This window comes from Chiroxiphia lanceolata, chromosome 2 (assembly GCF_009829145.1).
Source record: "Chiroxiphia lanceolata isolate bChiLan1 chromosome 2, bChiLan1.pri, whole genome shotgun sequence".
NCBI classification, from domain to species: Eukaryota; Metazoa; Chordata; class Aves; order Passeriformes; family Pipridae; genus Chiroxiphia; species Chiroxiphia lanceolata.
The window spans coordinates 109,210,736-109,231,329 of record NC_045638.1 but is presented as its reverse complement, the minus strand read 5'-3'; the positions used below and the strand labels follow the sequence as shown (position 1 = coordinate 109,231,329).

The 20,594-nt window shown below is 36.7% G+C and overlaps 1 protein-coding gene across 1 annotated transcript; it reads right to left on the bottom strand.

Annotated features, from left to right (window-relative positions):
- Positions 1-3,549: 3,549 nt before the first annotated feature.
- LIPI (lipase I) lies at positions 3,550-20,241 on the bottom strand. The gene is made up of 10 exons (XM_032679362.1): positions 20,039-20,241; positions 16,567-16,943; positions 14,885-14,993; positions 14,111-14,212; positions 12,989-13,078; positions 11,243-11,410; positions 9,583-9,675; positions 8,139-8,250; positions 7,605-7,778; positions 3,550-4,297 (listed from the first exon to the last, which is right to left on the bottom strand). The coding sequence occupies exons 1-10, from the start codon at positions 20,085-20,087 to the stop codon at positions 4,210-4,212; spliced, it is 1,362 nt and encodes a 453-aa protein (XP_032535253.1). The 5' UTR covers positions 20,088-20,241; the 3' UTR covers positions 3,550-4,209.
- Positions 20,242-20,594: the final 353 nt, after the last annotated feature.

The following is a 20,594-nucleotide window of genomic DNA, read 5'->3' as shown; positions in this document are numbered from 1 at the left end:
GGGCTTATTGCCAAATACTGAAACAAGAGAAAATTGTGGCAATTGGGGCAGCTGTATAAAGGAAATATTTAATTTCAAGTCAAACTAGTCTGAAATTACCTATTTCTCCATTTAAGATTTTTTTAAAGGAAATTGATTTGGGGTTTTCAACCCATTCTGAATTTCCCCAGTGAAAAAATGCTAGTGGGTATTTTGTACTCTGGCAGCAAATGAACAAAGAGAACTGCACTGAGTCCAGCCTCTCTTCAGCTCTGATGCAGAAGTTTGATCCACTGAACTGCCATCACCACTTGCTTTAGAACAGGGAACTCCCTGGAAGATTTTCATTTTCTGACTGACTTAATTTTCTGCCTGACTGTGGCATCTTCTGCTGAGTCTGAGGGAGCTGACACAATTAGTACAAAGTAGCATGTGGCACTGAGCCATAGAAAGCACTGCATTTCCAAACAATTACAGCCCATTTTGTTGGTGCTGGGAGACACAAGGCTACAGTCCAAGTGCTTAACCACTTGAGAAGTGCAATTATGCGCTGGAAATGCACTGCCTGGAACAGCCCCTCTTACGAAATGGAAATTACCAACTAAAATTGGAAATTAGAAAAGGAAAGTTTCTTTCTGCCTCACGTTGTTTATTGGAACCTCCATTACAACCCCACTGCTTCTTTCCTTTTTACCCAAAGGTTGTCAAAATCAAGGCAAAAAGTCACTATTCCTGTCCTTCCTTTTTCATAGGATGTTTCAAATGTGGGAAAATATTTATTATTTCCTTCATACCGCACCACTGAGCAACACTTAGTCACGTCTGTATGCCTCCCTGTAACTTTTCAACAGCACCTTACCTCACATATTTTCCTCCCATTTGCAACAGAAAATTCTAGGAAGGTATCTTCAGTCTTCGGTTCTGCACATTTTCTTGCTTGAGTCTCACACTCAACCCCACAATTCAGTGTATCCTGACTGCTTGTGTAGGCACCATTTGGCCAGTGTGGTTACAGAAAGGATGCAGGGGCTGAGTGGTCTGGTGTACATAAGTTACAACTGTAGGTGGCGTGTCCCAGGGATGCAGGGGGATGAATCCTGGGTCTTGGAGTCCCCGGCCAGCACACTGACACACATGGACAGTGTGCGTTCTACTGTCATTGCTCAGGAGGGTCACATGTCCCCCCAAGGGTATATAAAAGGGGCATTTTCCTTTAAATTAAAGATTTGGCTGCTTGCCATCTGAGCTGCTGGGTCGTGTTTTATTATTTTACATTAATAAGCCACATACAACCATTGCCTAAAAGCAAATATTACTGCGAATTCTCCTTTCCAAGGGCTGCGTTACCAGAGCTCCATCCCAAACTTGGAAGCAAATAAATGGCAAAGGATATAGTTTATAGTGCAAATGCCAACCTCAAGAGGTAGACTTTTATTTGTGTCTGTCTTTAAATAGAGTAAGCTGTTGAAAATCAAGCTTGTATGGGTAAACAATCCACAAAATAGGGGAAAAACCCCACTTGTTTGACACATCAATAATAGCTGCAGTAACAAGCAAGCACTCAGTTCCATTACTGGAAAGAGCAGTGTATCTACCCTCTATGCTGTCAATTTAGAGCTAATACAATTTCATGAATTTTTTCCATATATTACCTTGCAATTGAATATATCAACCAAAATAAAAAGATTATTGTCAAAAAACATATTCATACTTCTGTATTTCATTATTTCAGGACATAAGATCAATAAAAAAACCCCCAAGAATATAAAATATTAAAATATACATTTTTAAAACACATAAAAATATAAAACTTTAGAGAATTTGTAGAAAGCAACCTTAAAAGGAAACTTAAGAGCACATCTGATACATTTCTATGCCTGAACATCTATGCCACACATTGAAAGATTCTGCTTCCAGACACTTGAAATTTAGTCTGAGGTCTCTGTCTTTTTTTAAAGGGACATAAGAAATAGGTATTGGGAGGCAAGATGATAAAAGAAAGGAGGCTCAGAGACCTGTTAAGGGAAAACTAGAGTTGACAAGAGCAAGGCTCGACAAAAACTTGCAGAATGAAACAAGCAGAGTAACAGCAGTTTCAAAAAAAATGGAAGGCAGGAGAAATAAAACAAAAAACCACCCCTCCCCTTGTATACATGCATACAAGCAGACAGAAACATCTTTTCCTGTGTATCTCTTAATGACTCTCTCAGAGAAAAGGAACAAAGATGTATACAATACAATGATAAAGCTGAGTAAGACACCACCTGAGAAAACCTATTGTAATACAATTACCATCTCTATAGAATAAATATTCTTTTAAGAAAGTCAGTCCATGAGCATGTCTGTCCATGATTCTGTTCTTTTTTGTTCTGTCTAGACAAGTAAAAGCACATGCAGTGGCTGGTTCAGAGCTCTGCCTGTGCTGACCAGAATGCTGGAGCTTCCTCTTGAAGTGAAAACTTGCTTTCCCTTCCTTGGGACACTATCTTCCAGCTTCCTTATAACCCGCCTGGTGACTTCCAATAAAACTTACAATTCAGAGGTGATCAAGTTTGGAGCTGGTTTCCCACCAAGTCTCCAAAACCCAGTGAAAGCTTTTTCCCTCCTTTCCCCTTTAGGCAAAATAAAAAAAAACTACAGAAGCTGAAAGAAACTAAAACCAATTGAATTATACAAATATATATATATATGTGTATTTACATATATCACAGTTATATACAGTTAAAATATTATGCACATATAAACATGAGAACCCCAAACAGCTCCCCCCCCCCCCCAAAAAAAAAGGGAAGGGGAAGGGAAAAGGGACAAAAAGGGACAAAACCAAAATGGATATGTACAATCAAAACCCTGGAACCAGCAAAACAAAGAACTAGCAAAATGAAATCTCAATACTTCCCTCAAGAAGACAGACTCACGCCACACCACCAGATCACTTCCCAGAAAGAGAAACGACAGCCCTGACCAGGCCTCACTCCCGCACGACCAGAGCCGGCCACAGGGAACCTGCTGGCTCCAGACCTCCCCGGAAGAGAAAAGAACCTTAATCCCTCCTCTCCTCGTATTTATACCTCTGTTTACATAAAAGGATAGAATGGAATACTTCCTTGGTTTTGATCTCGGTTGTCGAGGAAGGCCTAAAAATCCAACTACTACAAGAGGTTTTGGACACCCCCTTCCATTGACGTTCAGATGAAATTGTTTAAAAGGTTCAACCAAGTGTTGCCATCAAGAGCAGGGACAGCAGGGTCACAGGAAAGAAAAGGATGTCATTCCTTTACATGAGAAACCAGTGTTAAATACAACAACCTTACAGAAGAAAAATACAGCTTTCTGTTTTTCAATCAGTTCCATCAGGAAAGGCAATCTGAGATTGGAAAACATTTTTCTGAACTGAAGGAGAAAATCTTTATGTAGCGTTTAGTCCTGTTCACATCCCAATAGGTGAAAAGCTGTCATCAGTCTCAACCTGAGCAGCACCTCTAATTCCAAGAGGCCTAACCAACAATAGAATTAAAATGCATTTATTTCACCTTTAAGTTATTCTATTCAAAACAGACTTTAGAATTACTTCATATCTCAAACAACTCTGCCCTGTCTGTAGCTTTCATAAAAAACATAAAGCTGAATGTTGCAATAACATTCATCTACAATGGGCATAAAGACAACTGATTTAAATAACAAATTTACATATGTGCTCACAAATATTATTGTTGCAGTTCTCAGACTGAGACATTATATAATGAGAAAATGTGAATTCATTTATCCAATGAACACAGCACAGCAAAACTGTTGTGTATTAGATCTATAGATCACATGTGCAGTATATTAAATTCACTTAGTAGACAGATAATTATGTCTCCATGTAAAAGCCATTACAAATAATAAATAATTAAACATACGTAAGACAAATAATGTGCCAGGATTATGCAGATAATTCATATTTAATTCAGTAGTTGCTTCACTGCTAACAAACAATGATGAACAGACCATTGTACATTCTCCACCATGATACATTTACTTTATTCGAATAATTTCCCAAACACATACATGTCCGAACTTCTCAATTAATTTCAGCCTAAGGTACTTAAAGCAAGTAATGCATATTACCAGGTAGACCTGAAAATAAATCTAGCTTATCTCATTTTCTTTCTCATTGCAGTCTTTATCCTGAGGAAGCATCAAAATGTCACTGCTGTAAGAGAAATTAAGTTAGCAGTAGCTCTCTCTTCATGTACCCTTCTCAGAGCAAGGGACAGGTTTGAAGGTCAGTTCAGTGTTCTCCATCAGTACAAAATCATATCTGCACAGCTGCAACCTGCAAAAGTAGAAAAAGAAAAAAAAATTGCATAACAGAAAAAGTTAACATTAACAGAAAAATGTTCCTGTATTTGAATTATTAAATCTCCAGTATTTACCAGCTCTCAGAGATGGTACTCAGAACAAGAAGTGTCTTCTTGTCTGAGTTTACGTCCTATTTTATGCATCCCTAGAGTAGTTTTGCCAGATTGTGAAAAACAACCATACCTCAGCTGGATAGTGCAAAATGGCAGGAGTAAGAAGTGTATCACACTAGTCTTAAATATGAATATGCAACATTTCATCCATTACAGCTATTAATCTGCATGCAGAATAACTCTTGAGCACCATGGCACAAAATCTGCACAATTCATGTTAACTCTGGGCCTGAATAATTTATTTTAAGTTCCCTAGGTAGGAAAGTGTCTCTGCTTCCTTTTCACAGAGGAAAGTAGAAAACTACATCATAGTATTTTCTCTTTCCCTTGCAATGACAGCATGTGTGAGAAAGTTCAATGCAAGAGAGTCATTTGTCTTCTAAACTCCTAGAAAACTCAGAACTGCATAATACTACACAAACATATAAAGTGGTCACAAAGGGAATCAAGGATACACAAAACCTTACTTTTTGAGGTCAAAATAGATGCAATGCCTTTTAGGGCAGAGGCAGGTCACATTTCTGCCCTTCATGCACTGCTATAGATGAATTGTGAGAGATGGTTTGAACAAGCAAGTGATTGCTATACACTCTGATGGCATCTCTAAGGGCATACAAGCTATGATACTTATTTTATTTAAAATTATCTTCTCTGTTGCTCTGAACTCACAGATGTGGTTATACCACACAATACCCAACCTCAGCCTGGGATGTAGCATACAATGAAATAGAATTTCATCCAGTCCTTCACCCACAGTTCATTTTGATTTGAATTTAATGGTTTACTATTGTATTATTTTTATAGTATTATTTTTATCTAGCCACAGGGGACAAAATACCTAGACAAACCATAATGATGAATTACAGAAATAAAAGCATATGATTTCCAACTTATTGTATGTCATTTGAAGTGCAATCTGTCTCAGCTTGTGGTTATTGAGTATCAAGAATGCCTTATAGGAGAGTAGCTCTGAGCAAGGAGCAAAACACTAATAATGTTTTTGTTAGGTGAGGCTTTCAGAATCCCTCACTCCATGTGACTTCTCTGCTGTTTACTAAAACACGTGGGCATTACACACTGTCTTCTTAAAAAGACGTACTAATAAGGCCTTTTTTATTATCACTGTTCTTGTTTTTGTTTAAAAACCCAAAGATCTCTGGGCTAAGCATCTTTGAGACATCACCTTCCCCATCAATTGAGTTGAATTGACTGACAGGATCATAAGCTCTTTGGTATAGCTGACATCTGGACATGCCCAAGTTAGCAAAGCTTTCTGGTTTCATGGGAGAGCAGAAATGATTTATCTCAGAGTCCAGAAGAGTCTGAAAATTATATGTATCTTTTAGCACTTCCAAATTCACACACCATCTGTGTGGATAGTGGATAGTCAGCCTAGCAGACAAACTGGCAATTGTCAGTGATATTCCCCAAACTCCCACAGTTTGCTATTAACCCAGATCTGGGGAGACAGAGAATCCTATTGTCTTTTATCCCTGCACTTGTCCCATGGTTTTTACCTATTACTTTCTTTAGAATAATTTAAATATTTTCAATGTAATTTCTAGTTGATCATCCTGTATTCAAGTAATTGTTGTAATTATATGAAACTAAGGTAAATACAGGTAATTATAATTACAATGAGCAATTATGTAATTATACCAATCAATAGTGTTGTAACATCTGCATTTAAATTCCCTTCACATTCTGATTCAATGCACTATTTTTCATTGCTATCTAAAAGTATCTAACATGTCGATATGAATGCAGTCTGACGAGACTCCATGTGTAGGACTTGAGTGGATCCTGTATTAAAGCATATCAAGTGCATTTTACTTTTAAACTAACAAGAAGAAGACTAACAGGAATGAAAACTCAAACCCAGTGAGGGCTGTTCACTGAAAACCTTTCTTATTTGCTAGATCATTATCTGAAAAGTCCCAAATGCTGACAGGCTTGCATTAAATATATCTTCTGATTTATCACCATCAGGCTGAGAAGTAAAATTGAAATGTGATTTAGAACTTGGACTATCTCTCATCACCAAATGCTTTGAAATAAAATCATGCCAGTTCACTGAGAGCTTTAGACTTATGACCTTCAACAAATTAATAAAGTCAAGTATATGTACATTCTGGAGTACTATTTTGATTACTGAGTGTTTTGTTTCTTCCTAAGGCTCTCCTATCCATCTCCTCTCCTTTCTCCATAAATATAAAATAGATTAATATAACAAGGTTTCATAATTTTTACAAAATATCAATACCCAATTCCTACTAGATTATTATCACACACACCACATCAAAAAGCCTTAAATGTTATATCTCAAGTTAACAAAATATACTGACTTAAGACTTACTTGTATTGTAAAATTATTCTCACTCATTGCTTATTTGATAACCATTTTTAGGTTTTTATTTTAAATTCTGACTTTCTTGAATCTTCCATTCATAAGAAACAAATTAACAACTCTCAAATAAAGTACACTGGATATTTCTTACCTATTCCATGTAATATGCTATTTTCACAAGATGCAAATATAAAATTTAATTGCTAGTGCTACTGTACAAGTGACTCTGGAGGTTTAAAAAATGAACATATGGTAATATTGATGAAGTATTCTAAACAAGAAATAATTAATTCAATTACAAAAAAAAAAGGCAGATTATTTAATTTTAAGTGTAAGCAGATATAGACTGTGTTCTGGTCTTAGAAGGTCTTTACCTTCAGCAACAAGACCAAAAAACCTGTTCCAGTCACTCAGTAACTGAAGTGTTCCATTTCATACCTGAGTGTGAAAAGCTGTGTACAGACACATGAGTAAAACCAGAAAAGTGCTTAATGGGATTTATCTTATGGAGAAGAAGTTAACCATGCAGGTGTGAGTCAGGCTGGTCCTTGAGAGCACGTTGTGAGCAGGCAGCAGCAGCAGCCTGCAGTGACGAGCAGCATGTGGGACATCTCAAGTACAGGGGTGCTGTGCACTAAATGTTAATGTACAGAGCAGCTCTTCCACAGGACAAATTTGATCATCAGTAGGATGACAAGAACATTCATGCACTTAAGAATATACAATTAGAAAAACAATCAATACAGGGAAATGCACATTCCTGAGGATATATCCCAAGCAGTTTAGTGGATACCCAACTTTAATACATGACAAACACTTACCTTTCCGGATTATTAAGAGATTTCAGGGTCATCTGGAGAATCCTAAGTTTGTGTTTTGGGCCCACTAAAGTCTTTGTAGAAAAGGTCAAGGAAATTTTTGATATTTTTTCAATGTCTTGGTAAAATCCAGTTAGTATTTTGACTCTCTTGTATTGCTGAAATGTTGAAGCTTCACTAAAGAAAAAATATTATTTCTAGTCAGATTTTTGTTAGCTGAGTAATATTCATTGTTGCTAAGCATTATTATTTAGATCAGAAATCTTGCAAGATGTATCAGCTTCGAGCATTCAGAACAAGGATAGCTAGAACTGGATTCAAAACAGTTCCATGCAAGGACCTGGGAAAGGACCATTTCAGTATTAGAGGCATTGCCTCTCACACTGAGCTGTATTCAGGAAAAGGTGCCATGGCCAGGTGTTAACAACTTCATGACACTTTTTCAACTGACAAGTTAACAAGTTAAAAGGTTTATGAAACTCAGAAAATTAGTCCTATAAAGTGAGAAAATAGTTTTAAAGACAAAGCACAACATACCTATTCATCTCTGATTCTACTGTGTTTCCAGCATAGTCAATTATTTTAACTTTAATGAAACCTCTCCTAATGCTTTTATTCCAGGTAGTAATGTCCAGTAAGTAGTTGTACACTGCAAAAAGAAATAGAAAACCATGAAAGTCAAAGAATGACCTCAACAAGATACAGTTGTTATTATCACCCTGTTAAAAGTATCCACTGGATGATAATACTTTTAAGCTACCAGTTCAAAGGAGAATAAGAAAGCTATCAACAGAAATTAGCCTCTACCAAATGGCTACTTGGATATCTGTATAATTAGTGTATTGTTTTTGCATGGACAGGATATGCATCAGGAAGCTGTCACCAAAATTATCATGAAGAGTTTGTCCTGCCTAAGGAAAAACTCTAAAATTAAGCCCTAACTAGCACCTTCAGGTTTTGGCAAAGAGGGGATATTTGAGCTGTCAGTGAGCAGCACTCTACCCACAAAAGTGACATATTCAGAAAACAGCTGAGGTACATTGTCAGGGAGAGGGGAAGAACAGCATTGGCAGAAGCTTTATGTATGGGTAAAGTGGGTAGTTAGTTGGGTGAGCTGATTAATCAGCAGGTAAAAGCTGAAGGCATTCCCATGCCTTGCTTGGCAGGACAGGTCCTCCAAGCAGCCTTCCCTCAGAGAAGTCAACCTGCCAAAACCTCTGTGTGGATTCCAGAAAAAATCATGGGGAAGCCTGAGGAAGAGAAGAGGGATCTCGGGTGCTTTCTTACACTCCATCCCTAGATCCCCCTGCTCTGGAAGGACCACAGCCTCAGGAAAACAGACTGGGTACCTGGGCAGAAGATGACCTGCTCTGCTGTGCCCTCAGAAACCTGGCCTGGCCTCCTACCATACTTCTGTAACCATCAAAAATACTGTAACTCTGCTCCCACAGTACACACAATTAAAACTTTTTTTTTTTTTTTTTTTTTTTTTTTTTTGGCCTGTTGCTTTTTAACAATGTCTCCTAAAAGACCAAGCCTCACCTTGTATGGAAAGCTTGTCCTGCTCAGGCTTACTGTTTCACTTCTTTTTAAGATCTCTTGTTTATTCTGTTTCCTCAGGTTACCAGATATCTAAGGTAATTCTTAGGATTTAATTAATTAATACTCTCTTTTTTCAGGCTGGTTTAGTAGCATAATTTACTTCTTGACTTTGCAGATTTTCCCTTATATTTATGCTGTCATTACAATATTTCTCATTCTGTTCCACGTGCCTCCTTCTATGTCTGATAATATTTCTCCCCCTCTTTCCTCTCTTCTATCACCCCCACCCCCAGAATATTTCTTTTCCTTCAGCAACATTTTTTTACGAAGAGGCTAACACTAACTTTCTACTTCTAACACACTTTCACTCCGTATCACCTAACAAACAACAGACATAACTTTTTGTAAAGAGTTTTTATGTGTGTATTCAGTCACTCACTGCAGAATGGGTCTTGGTCCGAGGTATCAAAATAAGCTTTTGTTGGCGAATTATTTGCTATCAACCATTTTTTCCATCTATCAGCATGATAACCTGAAATCCAAAGTTTAAATATTTCATTTCAGACATTTAGCAAAGTCATGATACACATGTAATTACACAAGAGAATATCACTCAAAGTGAAAAATTTGGCTTCAGTTTTCTTATATATTCTCTGAGAAAGAAAATTGACATGGAAAATATGGAAATTGCCAGAGTATAACAGAATGTATTATGCAATTATTTAATTCCTCTAATATATTAGTATCGCCAAAATTGTCATTTTGTAATAGTTTTCTATTTATTCCAGAGCACTAATTCCAAAAAATAGTGCTTACAGAGCACTATTATAAAAACAAATCCAAAAAAAGTAGTGCACATATTTGCAGAGAACAGCTACAGAACAACTCTCCCTTCTCTTTTGAATCATAAAGTAAATATTTTTAAATTATTTAATCTATAACTTTAGATATTATTTCATAAAATGTTACATAGTCTGTAAACCTCCTAAGCTTATGGATTTAATGTAGAAAGAATTTTATACAGTGCTAGGTCATTGTGTTTCTAGCTTGATAACAGTCCTTGTTTCTAGAATGGATGATCGTGTTCTCTCCCTCTTGATTTCTCTACCTCAACTGGACAAGGAGAGCTAGTCCCAGGCTGCAGAGCTGCCACTGCATGGCAGCAAGCAGGAAAGATTGCAATGGAAGGCTGCTGTTTCTCCTCTCAGTTCCCAGATTCAGCTGCCTGCCATTTCTCTGTAGTTTTTTTACAGTGGTTAAAAAAAAAGCCAACCAAACACAAATTTGGCAGCTGACTGGTGAAATATTTCTCCACCTCTAGCTTGGGTATTCCCTGTAAGTGCATCAGGCACAGCTGGTAACCATGCTGGGAAACTCCTGGAGTCTTTCTGCCCTACTATAAGGTCCTGTTATGGTTGGGTTTTATTATGAAATAATATATAGGTCTGTTTATGTTTCTTCTTTGAACCTGATCTAACTAAGGTAGGGTGCACATCCTAGTGTAAGCATGTTAAAAAAGACAAAGTACAAATTGAATTTTAACTTCTAATTAAGTATTTTTGAAATTTCATTCTTAAGAAAACCCTGCCAACTAGAAAATGCTCACACTATTGTAGACTAGATCTTTTCAAACTGTCCCCAGATCCTCTCTAAGAGCAATAAAACCCCAAACAACTAAAATCCCTTCCAAATCAAAACTTGATTCCAAAAGAAGAGTCACAGGATCTCTAAGGTTGCTATAAACATCATTATTCCTGAATAAAACCCACAAGTACTCTAGGGATGATAACACACTTTGGAAGCCTGACGTGATGGACTAAGTAGCAGCAGTCTCTCTGTAGAGAGGGGGAAACACTCTGAACCCATGTCAGTCTGGAAAGCATAATGATCAAAGATTTGGAACATTCAGCACTTGTGCCTAACAGACACAACTATAAAGTAGACAAAGCCATGAACTTTAAACTACTTTAACTGTTGGCAGCTCTGGATTTGATCAGGCTCTACATGATCCTACAGATCACCGGAATAACCCCAGGAAGAGCAAGTCTGGATTTCCAAAAAAATCTCATCCAGCCCAGAGCAGATATTGTAAGACTTACCCAGTACTGGACAGGACATCGGCTGGAAAGCATCACAGTCAACACATTTTCCTCTCTTGTAATCCAAGTAAGACTCACAAGGATATGTTATTATGTCACACTTTCTTTTCAAAGATGATAAGAAGAGGAAAACAGCTCTTTGATGGTCACACTTAAAATACTGAATTCCTTTAGGAAAGAAAAAAAAAAAAGAAAAGAATATGTAATCATTTTTATTAATGAAGAAAAAGTGTTGTAAAAGTAGAATGATAGAATGGCTTGTGTTGGAAGGGACCTTAAAAATCACCTTGTTCCAACGGCCCTGTCTTGGGCAGGGACACCTTCCATTAGTCTAGGTTGCTCCGAGCCCCATCCAACCTGTCCTTGGACACTTCCAGGGATGGGGCACCCGCAACTTCTCTGGCCAACCTGTGCCAGTGCTTTACCAGCCTCTGAGTGAAGAATTTCTTCCTAATATCTAATCTAAACCTTTCCTCTTTCAGTTTGAAACCATTGCCCCTTGTCCCGACACTAGCACAGCTTGTGAGAGCTGCTGGAACCTGGCCAGTTCCTGAAAGGTCTCTTAGCTGTTATTTGGGTTTTTCTGACTCCAGCAATCCCCTGCTCAGCCTGACTGGTGCTCAGCCCACCAGAACTTGCTGTATCCACTGCTGCTGTTGTCACTCACCTTTCCTACTTAAGCAGTCCCCTTTCCCAAAATCATTCTTAATTCAGCCCGCTTTTTATTCCCTGGTTAGTTGAACACCAAGTGTAAAGAGAGGATGCACACATGCAAGTAGAAGAAACTGGAGACTACTTTGAATTATAGACACGGACAAAAAGCTACAGGGTTTTATTTGTAAGAAATAGTCTGCTAAATCCTATCCAACTTACAAAGTTTTTTTGTTATAAAGCACGAGTCTGAGTTAAAATTTGCCTTGTTGCATTCAGTGCGGGCAGTTTTGGCACAAAAATTACCATGAGGAACACTTCAGGGATTCTTCTCTCTAGTTGTCTGGGGTAATAAATTCCTTCCTCTCCTAACAAAACAAACCATGAGAATTATACAGATGAAGATGATGCCGAGTCTTAAGGGATTCTCCCATGCTCACAGACACATAAGGGGAAGCCCTGTGCCTTTGCAGCCAGTCTAATTGGTAGCAGCACTGTGCAGATTAGCGATAAGAAACGTATACAGAAACAAACATATCCAAAAAGAGTAAACAAAAATGATGGGCAGCAACCTTGCCTAAGATTTATGGAGCTTGAAATGAGCAAAATTCTGCAGCAAAAGATCTTTTCTTAAAACGCTTTCCATCCTAGAGCCTAAAGGACCTGTCCAAAGCCTTGTTCATCACTAGGAACCTAAGACAGAGTGAAGACTTGGAAACCTTCCCTTCCATGTCATATGAAGTGATCCAGACCAAACCACTTGGATACAAATATGTTCACTCATGCCTAGCCATATATAACCACAGAAAAATAATGATCACTACATGCAGATTGTGTATATAATATAACAACATAATTCCACCATACCAATATTAATGATACGGTGGAATATGTGTGCCCATAGGAAGATTCGTATTTCAAAAACCAATGTAAAATGTCTTTGTTATTTCTCATTTGCTGAGTTGGGATGAAAGGAAAGAGTACAATTGTTTCAGCTCCCCTATTCCCAATATGTGCAGTGTACATTCAATTCAATTTAACCTTTTTTAATCTGACCTCAAGCACTTCTCATTAATTAAACACATTTTTACTTACCACTGAAAACTGTTTTTGGACAACCAGGCTGATCTGTTCCTCCATTTGCGTAGAAATCAATGGTTCCTAAAGGTTTCTTGAAACCTAGTGCTAAAGTAAGAACATCATGAATCAGAAAACCATAAACAGAATTATGAAGTCAATTAATTGTCATAACATTCACTACAAAATAACATGGAGGTCTTAAAGAAAACTTTTTTGATTATACCATTCTTTATTTCTGTAAATCAAAGTCATATTATGAGTTAAATCTGAGGAGTCTTTTCTTTTTAAGAAAAATTATACATAAGTAAAAATGCTATACACAAATGTATACAAATTTGTGTAAGATTCCTACTGCCACAAAAGAGAAAGAACAGAAGCAGCTATAGCTGAGACATTATTCACACAAAGAAATTTATGAAATTCATGTTCTCTCCAGCAACCAAAATTCTTTCACAATGAAATTTTCATTAGAGTAAGATTTTCCATTTTTGGCATATTGTATTCCAAAGTACACTAATATAAGCAGTATATCAGAGTAGAAAAATCTGTCTGTGTCCTATAAAAGTAAGTAAGATTCCATGAGTAAGATTTAATTCAATCTGACTTACCTTCCTTTTTACCACACATTATCCTTATTCACGAAATCGGAACATTACAAAAATTGGTATTTTGCAGTTTCATGTATAAATTTGTGTAGTAAAATGCTTAATTTTTAATATTATTAAAGAAACTGATGTGAAACTATGCAAATAATGCAACAAGTGTGGTAGGTTTGAAAGGTTTACTTACGGTTTTGAGGAAAAAATTAAACCAGATTAAAGCACAGCTAAAGCAGACTTTACAATGTTCTTCATTTTAACCTTACAGTAACATGATTTAGAATTTTAAGCAGTGGCTCTGTAGCGTACTGACATGATACAGCTGAGACTGGCTGTCTCAGAAGTGATTAATTCAGTGATAATCACGTGCTTACAGCCTCTGTGTTCACACACATTACAACAGCAAAAGAATGTTACTGATAACACAAAATACACTTCTGCAGCACTTTTTGGCTGTTATTGAAAAAGCTTATCCCTTCTCTTTGGCTTTCCTGCCTTTCCTCAAGCTGAAAAAGGAAAGTTAAGGCTGTGTCATTACCATCAGTATCTGAATGAATTACATCAACAAACTGTGCATCAGTACGATCCAGTCTCCCCTCTGGCGGCTCGTGAGTGAATGAAGGGCCTGCTGGATCAAGACCTAAATGAAAGCAACACTAACATTATAAATTCTGGCCTCTGTTCCTGTACAGATATATAAAATACTTACATTTGAGCATTATTTATCAATGACTTGATTTTCCTGGCATAAAAACGAAAATAAAACCCAGCACAATTCTTCTCTTCAGCTTGCTAAGCAAAGCAAAGGTTTCTATGACAAGACTGATCAACCCATATCTTAATTTCTCTCTCTTCCTAATTAGTTGTGCTCATCTCCCATTTTATCCAGATTAGTATAAGCCAACAGCATGAGGAACCAAATCAGGACAATTAATTTTGTCATTTTCCCCAGAAACAAACATACCTATTATGCACTTCATAAAAATGAAATGCACTCTATAACTGCTCTCACCACCAGAATACAACTATTCAGAAACTCACATAGCATAGCATTTAAGTTGTGTCATTTAGATGCAGCACTCAATTTTCATTTGAGAGACTAAACAGGTTGGAAAATTTAATCTGTAATTTATGTCCTGAAGGCAGACTTCCACAATTTCTTGAACTTCTACCAGGGATACTTTTTTCCACATGTATGTTAATAAATAGTCAGTTCTAATTTGTCAATATTTCAGTGCTAGCATCTATGTGATTGGCAGCTATGGCAATATAAGGTACAATAGAATACGTGTATGGGATTAAAAAAACTTACCTGTAATTCTCCCAAGTTTGCCATTATACTTCTGGCCAACAAAACCAGCCACATGAGCCCCAAGACTGACTCCAATCATATATATAGAGTCAAGAGAAGCTCCATGCACCTATCATGGGAAAAAAACACCAAAGCCACAATCACACACAGAGTTAACTGAACAGAAATCAGTAGACTGATTTAGTTTTCACTTTTTGTCGCTACTCTCAGTTATATTTCTAACTTTCTAACAGTAAAAAAAATGGAAATTACAAAGTTCTTTTCAGTATGCAATGCTGTATTAGTTAAAGTGTAGTAATTGTGAAATTCTTTAACTAGTAAAATGCAAAAAGGAAGCTTGAGTCACATTTCTCCTGAAATGTCACAGTAGTTAAAAGGGGAGCAGGGGAGGGAAGAGGAAGACGTTTATCAGATTTAAGAAAGATGAACCAAAACTATGAACTAGGTAAACAAACTTCCCCTACTTTATCCTTCCAATAATATAAGTTACAAACACAATACCATTAACAAATACTTATATTGCACAACTGCTGAATGATGGTGCCAAACACACACCTGCTGAGAAACCTTATAATGCCTGTTCTACAAACCAGGCAGTATTAAAAAAAAAAAAAAAAAACAAAAAAACAAAACCTATTGAAGAATTCTGGAACAGTATCATCATACCTGTTGGAATCCCTGTAAAATGATGGGATGACACACAGCATCTGACATATTAATATGTCTTAAAATGAATTAAGAAAGGCCTCCCAGTAGCTTGTAAGTGTGAAAGTCATGACAACTCATACATGCTGTCATTGTTTTGCCAGGCAAATCTACAGCCAGCAACTAACCAAATAGTTGTATCAAGAAGTTTGCAAAATACACCTTTTTAACCAACTCTGGATTGGAGTTCTTATAGTCCTTTTTTTTTTTTTAATTCCATATCAATAAATTTACTGGCATAATTACAAGTTGTTATCACTCTATCTAGCCCCAGAGGACAGATTCTGATAGGTTTTCTCTTCTTTCACTTCAGCCTTTCTCAAAATGTTAGGTTTTCTTACTCAAATTCTATGTGAATCTTTTCTTATTGCACAGCAATGAAAATTTCTGAGAATGGCTGAGAAAAGAAGTGGTGAGAATGGAAGAAAGCAAGTAATAAACAGCACAAACAAGATGATAATGTTTCACTCATTTGATCAAGCAAAAAATCAAAAGCCCAGTTAAGACCACTGGCATCAACTATTGTTTTCAGCAATTCCCTCTAGAGTCAAGAAGTTTATATAATTTTGGAATTAATATTTCTACCTCTCTTAATGTTTTCTTTTTCATTTAAATGAAATTTAACTATATTAGATTAACAGCAACAGGACTAGTGCAAAACCTTTGTAAAATTTGAATGCTCTCTCTCCCTTCACCTCCCCACTGGTGCATTAATTCTTCCAGAAGACCTAAAACTTCCAACTGGCTAAAGAAATCAGATGCACTCTCAGGCACACTTCAATGAAAGAGAAATAAGAACTCAGATGAAGTTAGAGATATGCAGTAATAACTGCATGTAAATTCAGTAAATATTTCTATAAAGAAATGCCATTTGATATTGTTTTCTGGGTTTCTTTTTAGACATACTTTAAATATACAGTCCCACCTAAACTGGTCTCTTGAAACTTATTCAGAATAGATGCAACGCTCTGCCTTACCAGCATCTGGTCAACATAGTTCTTCAGTATTTCTGCAACTTTTCTGCAGTTTTCAACTGCAGTCAGGTAATTCACAGTTGTAGCACCACGATTCCAGTCAACTATAATGAGATTAATATCCTCTGATGACAGTAAAAGCTCTTTCATGTCACCTAGCCATGCTGGAGGAGACCCAGTCGGTCTGAAGCCATGAATAACAAAGACAGTTTTCTTGGCTGTATTAAGGTACTCAGATGCAGTAACATTGTGCTCAATGAGTCTCTCAGAACAGTCTGGATTGTCCGTGGTGTATAGGAGTAGCTGCACTTGGAGTTTCGTTCCAGACAAAGCATTGCCTATATTAAGATCTGTAAATTCAGGACATTTTTTCTCCTCATCTGAAAAATATGGAAATGTTATAGTCATTTGGTGAGTGAGAACAGCTGAAATACCATCTCTTCACTTCTCTTTTCATATTTTTCTGCTGAAAGTGGAGAACTTCCATCTTCTGCACTCCGGACGTTTGGAATGAGGTGACAAAAAGTGCACTGGACAACAATGAGCCACAGTTTAACTAATGACTCTGCAGATACCACTATGCTCCTCTCAACCCTTCAAATACAAAATTATTTCAGTTATTCCTGAACAATATATTTTCTCCATATAGATACAAATTAGTAGTCAGTGTTGATAAGATCATTTACTTCACCATCAAATTTAGGTTCTCAGAATTTTTTCACAACGGGTGTGTTGTATAAACAGGAAGACTGGTGTGGTTATTTCTTCCTCTTTGGGTCAGACTGGCAGAGCTGCCAACCTTTAGACCTTAATTGTTTGACCTATCAATAAGAAACAGCTGTCTGACAACATGGGAATGAACCAGAACCCTTTCCTAGTTTTGGATCACTATAAGGGCACCATTACCAAGAAACAAGAAAACAAGAACCAAAGGATCTTGTTCCGAGTTTGAAAAAATAAGACTCTAAGGTCAGTGTACATAATGGCACAAGCCAAACTGCAGTATTTAGCATTTCTGTCTGTACTCAAATAATTAGATTGTATAAGCTTAAGCTGTAGATCAGTCTACAAGCAGAGGAAGATTTTCAAGAAAGTCTAAAAAGGCTTAATTTTTCCCCTGTCTGGTGATCAACAACAAAAGTTGACCCTTTAAAAATTATCCTTCGACTGCTGAGGTCACATTGTGTGGATAAACTACCTTCAGGTCTTGGCACAACATTGACTCCTGTCACAGTTCTTCTCTAAGGTCTCTTCATCTTCACTGTGGTGTCACCTGGTTTTTGGCCAAAGAAATTTGGGGCAATCTCTTGGCTTCGAGTGGGCTACGTTACTTTACACAAAGCTTTTGTCCATCCGATTCTTGATGGCACCTTTCCCAATTCTTCTGTCATTAAAATACTCCTGAAACAAGTCAACTTTTTAAAAGCAAAAGTCAGAAGAGAAATAGTGCCTACTCAGTTCCTTAAAAAATAATTTAAAAAATAACCTGAATTTCTCAGAATTTTTGAGTCACAAGTTCTAGCTCTTCTCCTTTTCCCAGCTCTTCTCCTTTTCCCAGCTCTTCTCCTTTTCCCAGCAAGCACATAGCAGGCAGAACAAAATCCACCACATCTGAGAAGGACAGTGAGCCTGCACCAGTCTATAAAGCCGTGAAGGGCAAGTGCAGGTGGCTTACAAGGTATCTGAAAAATGTGGTCAGTACTATAGTTCAGATCTCAGCAAAGCTAAACAATGTGAATTATGGCACTTAAAGTGCAGTAAAGACACTAAACGCACTAATACACTAATTTAGGGAACTAGACCAATCACCTCTAATGCCAGACCAGGTATCTACAATGACTAGATTGGTCACCTCTGGACTGGACATCACAAAAGCAGAGCAGACCTGAAGTTACAGAGTGTTAAAAATAGCCTCAAACTACCTACCTCAAATCAACCAAACAAAAGTTTCATGCCTATTATCACCTTATGACAATAAGTGCAGTTATTAGGTGTGAGAAAAGGTGCAATTACTTATATTTCAAAATAAATATCACTGTTCTCCTCATTTAGACACTGAAAAATTTAGGTAACTTTTACTGAAATTACTGGACAGGTTATTAACTAACTAGTGATACAGGAAGCCAATTAATTTCATTGCTGGAACTTATCTAAAAGATGTTTGGAAACTGAGAGCTGTTCAGCTACAGTGGCCTTGAATTTCATGGAAAAAATAATCAAGAACCTGGTAAAATGTCATACACGGGACATGATAGGTTAATACAATGTGTCACATTTTATCTCTGGTTTTCATATAATTATTTATGATAATAAAACTGAAATATAAATTCTGTCACTCTAATGTCATCTACAAAGCTAAAATAAAAACCAGTCACTTGACTAGAGTTTTGCTACTTGGATTCAAAGGTAAAACATGAAACTCTTTCAATTTTGCCTAGTGTTGTCCTTAAATAAATGTTTAATCACTGATCCTTATAATTTACCCCTTTGTATCTAATGTATAAAAGATTCATGCTAAAATATTGTTCTATATCCATTTAAATATTTTGATTTTTTTATCACTTGGTTGGTAGAAATAAAAATTACTTCTTCTAAAGCCAGTGAAATGACAGTGAGATAAACCAGACACAGTCTGGTCCACAGGAGTGAAAAATCTATCACAAGGAAATTATTTTAACTGACAAAACCTATTTATTAGCTGGAAAAAATCACAGGGAAGAAGGTTATTTACTTATGGTGGAGAAATGACAGAAGTTATTTGAAAAGTAAATAGGAAAAAAAAGAAAAGATCTTTACTGTGGAATTAGATAAGTACTAGATTTACATATTTAGTACTTTAAATTGTTTAGCAGGGAGTCATTGGGGAAGGCTTTTCAAACTCTTATTCCTGGAAGGAATACCCAGGTGCCCTTTGAGAACACTCGTTGGAGTAGTCACTGTATCTGTACAATCAGAACATCCACGCAGGCACTGGGCTGTCACACATGCAGTTTAAGTTAATAGATAATTTTGATACTCTTGCGTACTCTTTTAAGCAATTTAAGTATCTTCTGTGGTTGAAAAGGGGAAAATCTCAAGTGTCCACTCTCTTTTTTGTGACTAAATTTTTCCATTTGAAAGCATAACACATAACTTAAAAACCTGTTCACCTATCAAACCAACAACAAACAATTAACTCACATTAGTATATTAAGACTCTTTCTGCTTTGTACAGAGTGCACATACCTGACTGTGTCACTGGGCAAAGTACAGCCAGAGATAAAGTATCAGGCTTTGGCTTTGTTCCATTTACTTTAAAATGAAAACCTACTTCTCAGTTTCAAAGTGATTGAATTTTCTTTACTAATCTTCTGCTCCATTAGGCATAATTCGAAAGGTTTAGTCTTATTCTTTCGGCCAATTTAAATCAAGGAAGATTCATTTTTTTTTAATGTTTGATTAAAGCCAAGATTGCAAATAAGCTAATGGTTCTTACCTGATTTCACCCAGTATATCAAACAGATGAAGAAACACAGTTTCAGCATGTGGAAATGGAGAAAAGCAATATGTAATGTCCACAGACAAGTGGCAAATTGAGTGTTTCCTCACGCTAGATTTCTAACACAACTGCATGACACTAATGAAGTGAAGAAAGTAAAGCTGTTGTCAAGCTTCTGCAATTCATGACTCCTCCTATTGAATGACTTCAGTAGGTAGGGTGGTTTCCTTAAGGGTTGTGACTGATTTTTAATCTATTTCCCTCTCTGGCTATCAGCAGATTTACATGTAAGCAATCAACATTATATATTACTGACATGCATGGAATTTAGGAAATAGAGTAATCAGTGGTGCATCACATTAGAGACCCACTGTGTCTCTTTTTTTAAGTGTGTCGCTGAACTGCGATTAGGGGCACTGAGATGGGCAAAAGGAACTTAGAACAAAAAGTCATTCTGGTGACAGAAGCATTTTTTCATAAGAACTTGAAAATAATTCTGAGAACTGTATCTCCTTGGATTATTTTTGCGCAAAATTGTCTTCTGAGATTTTTC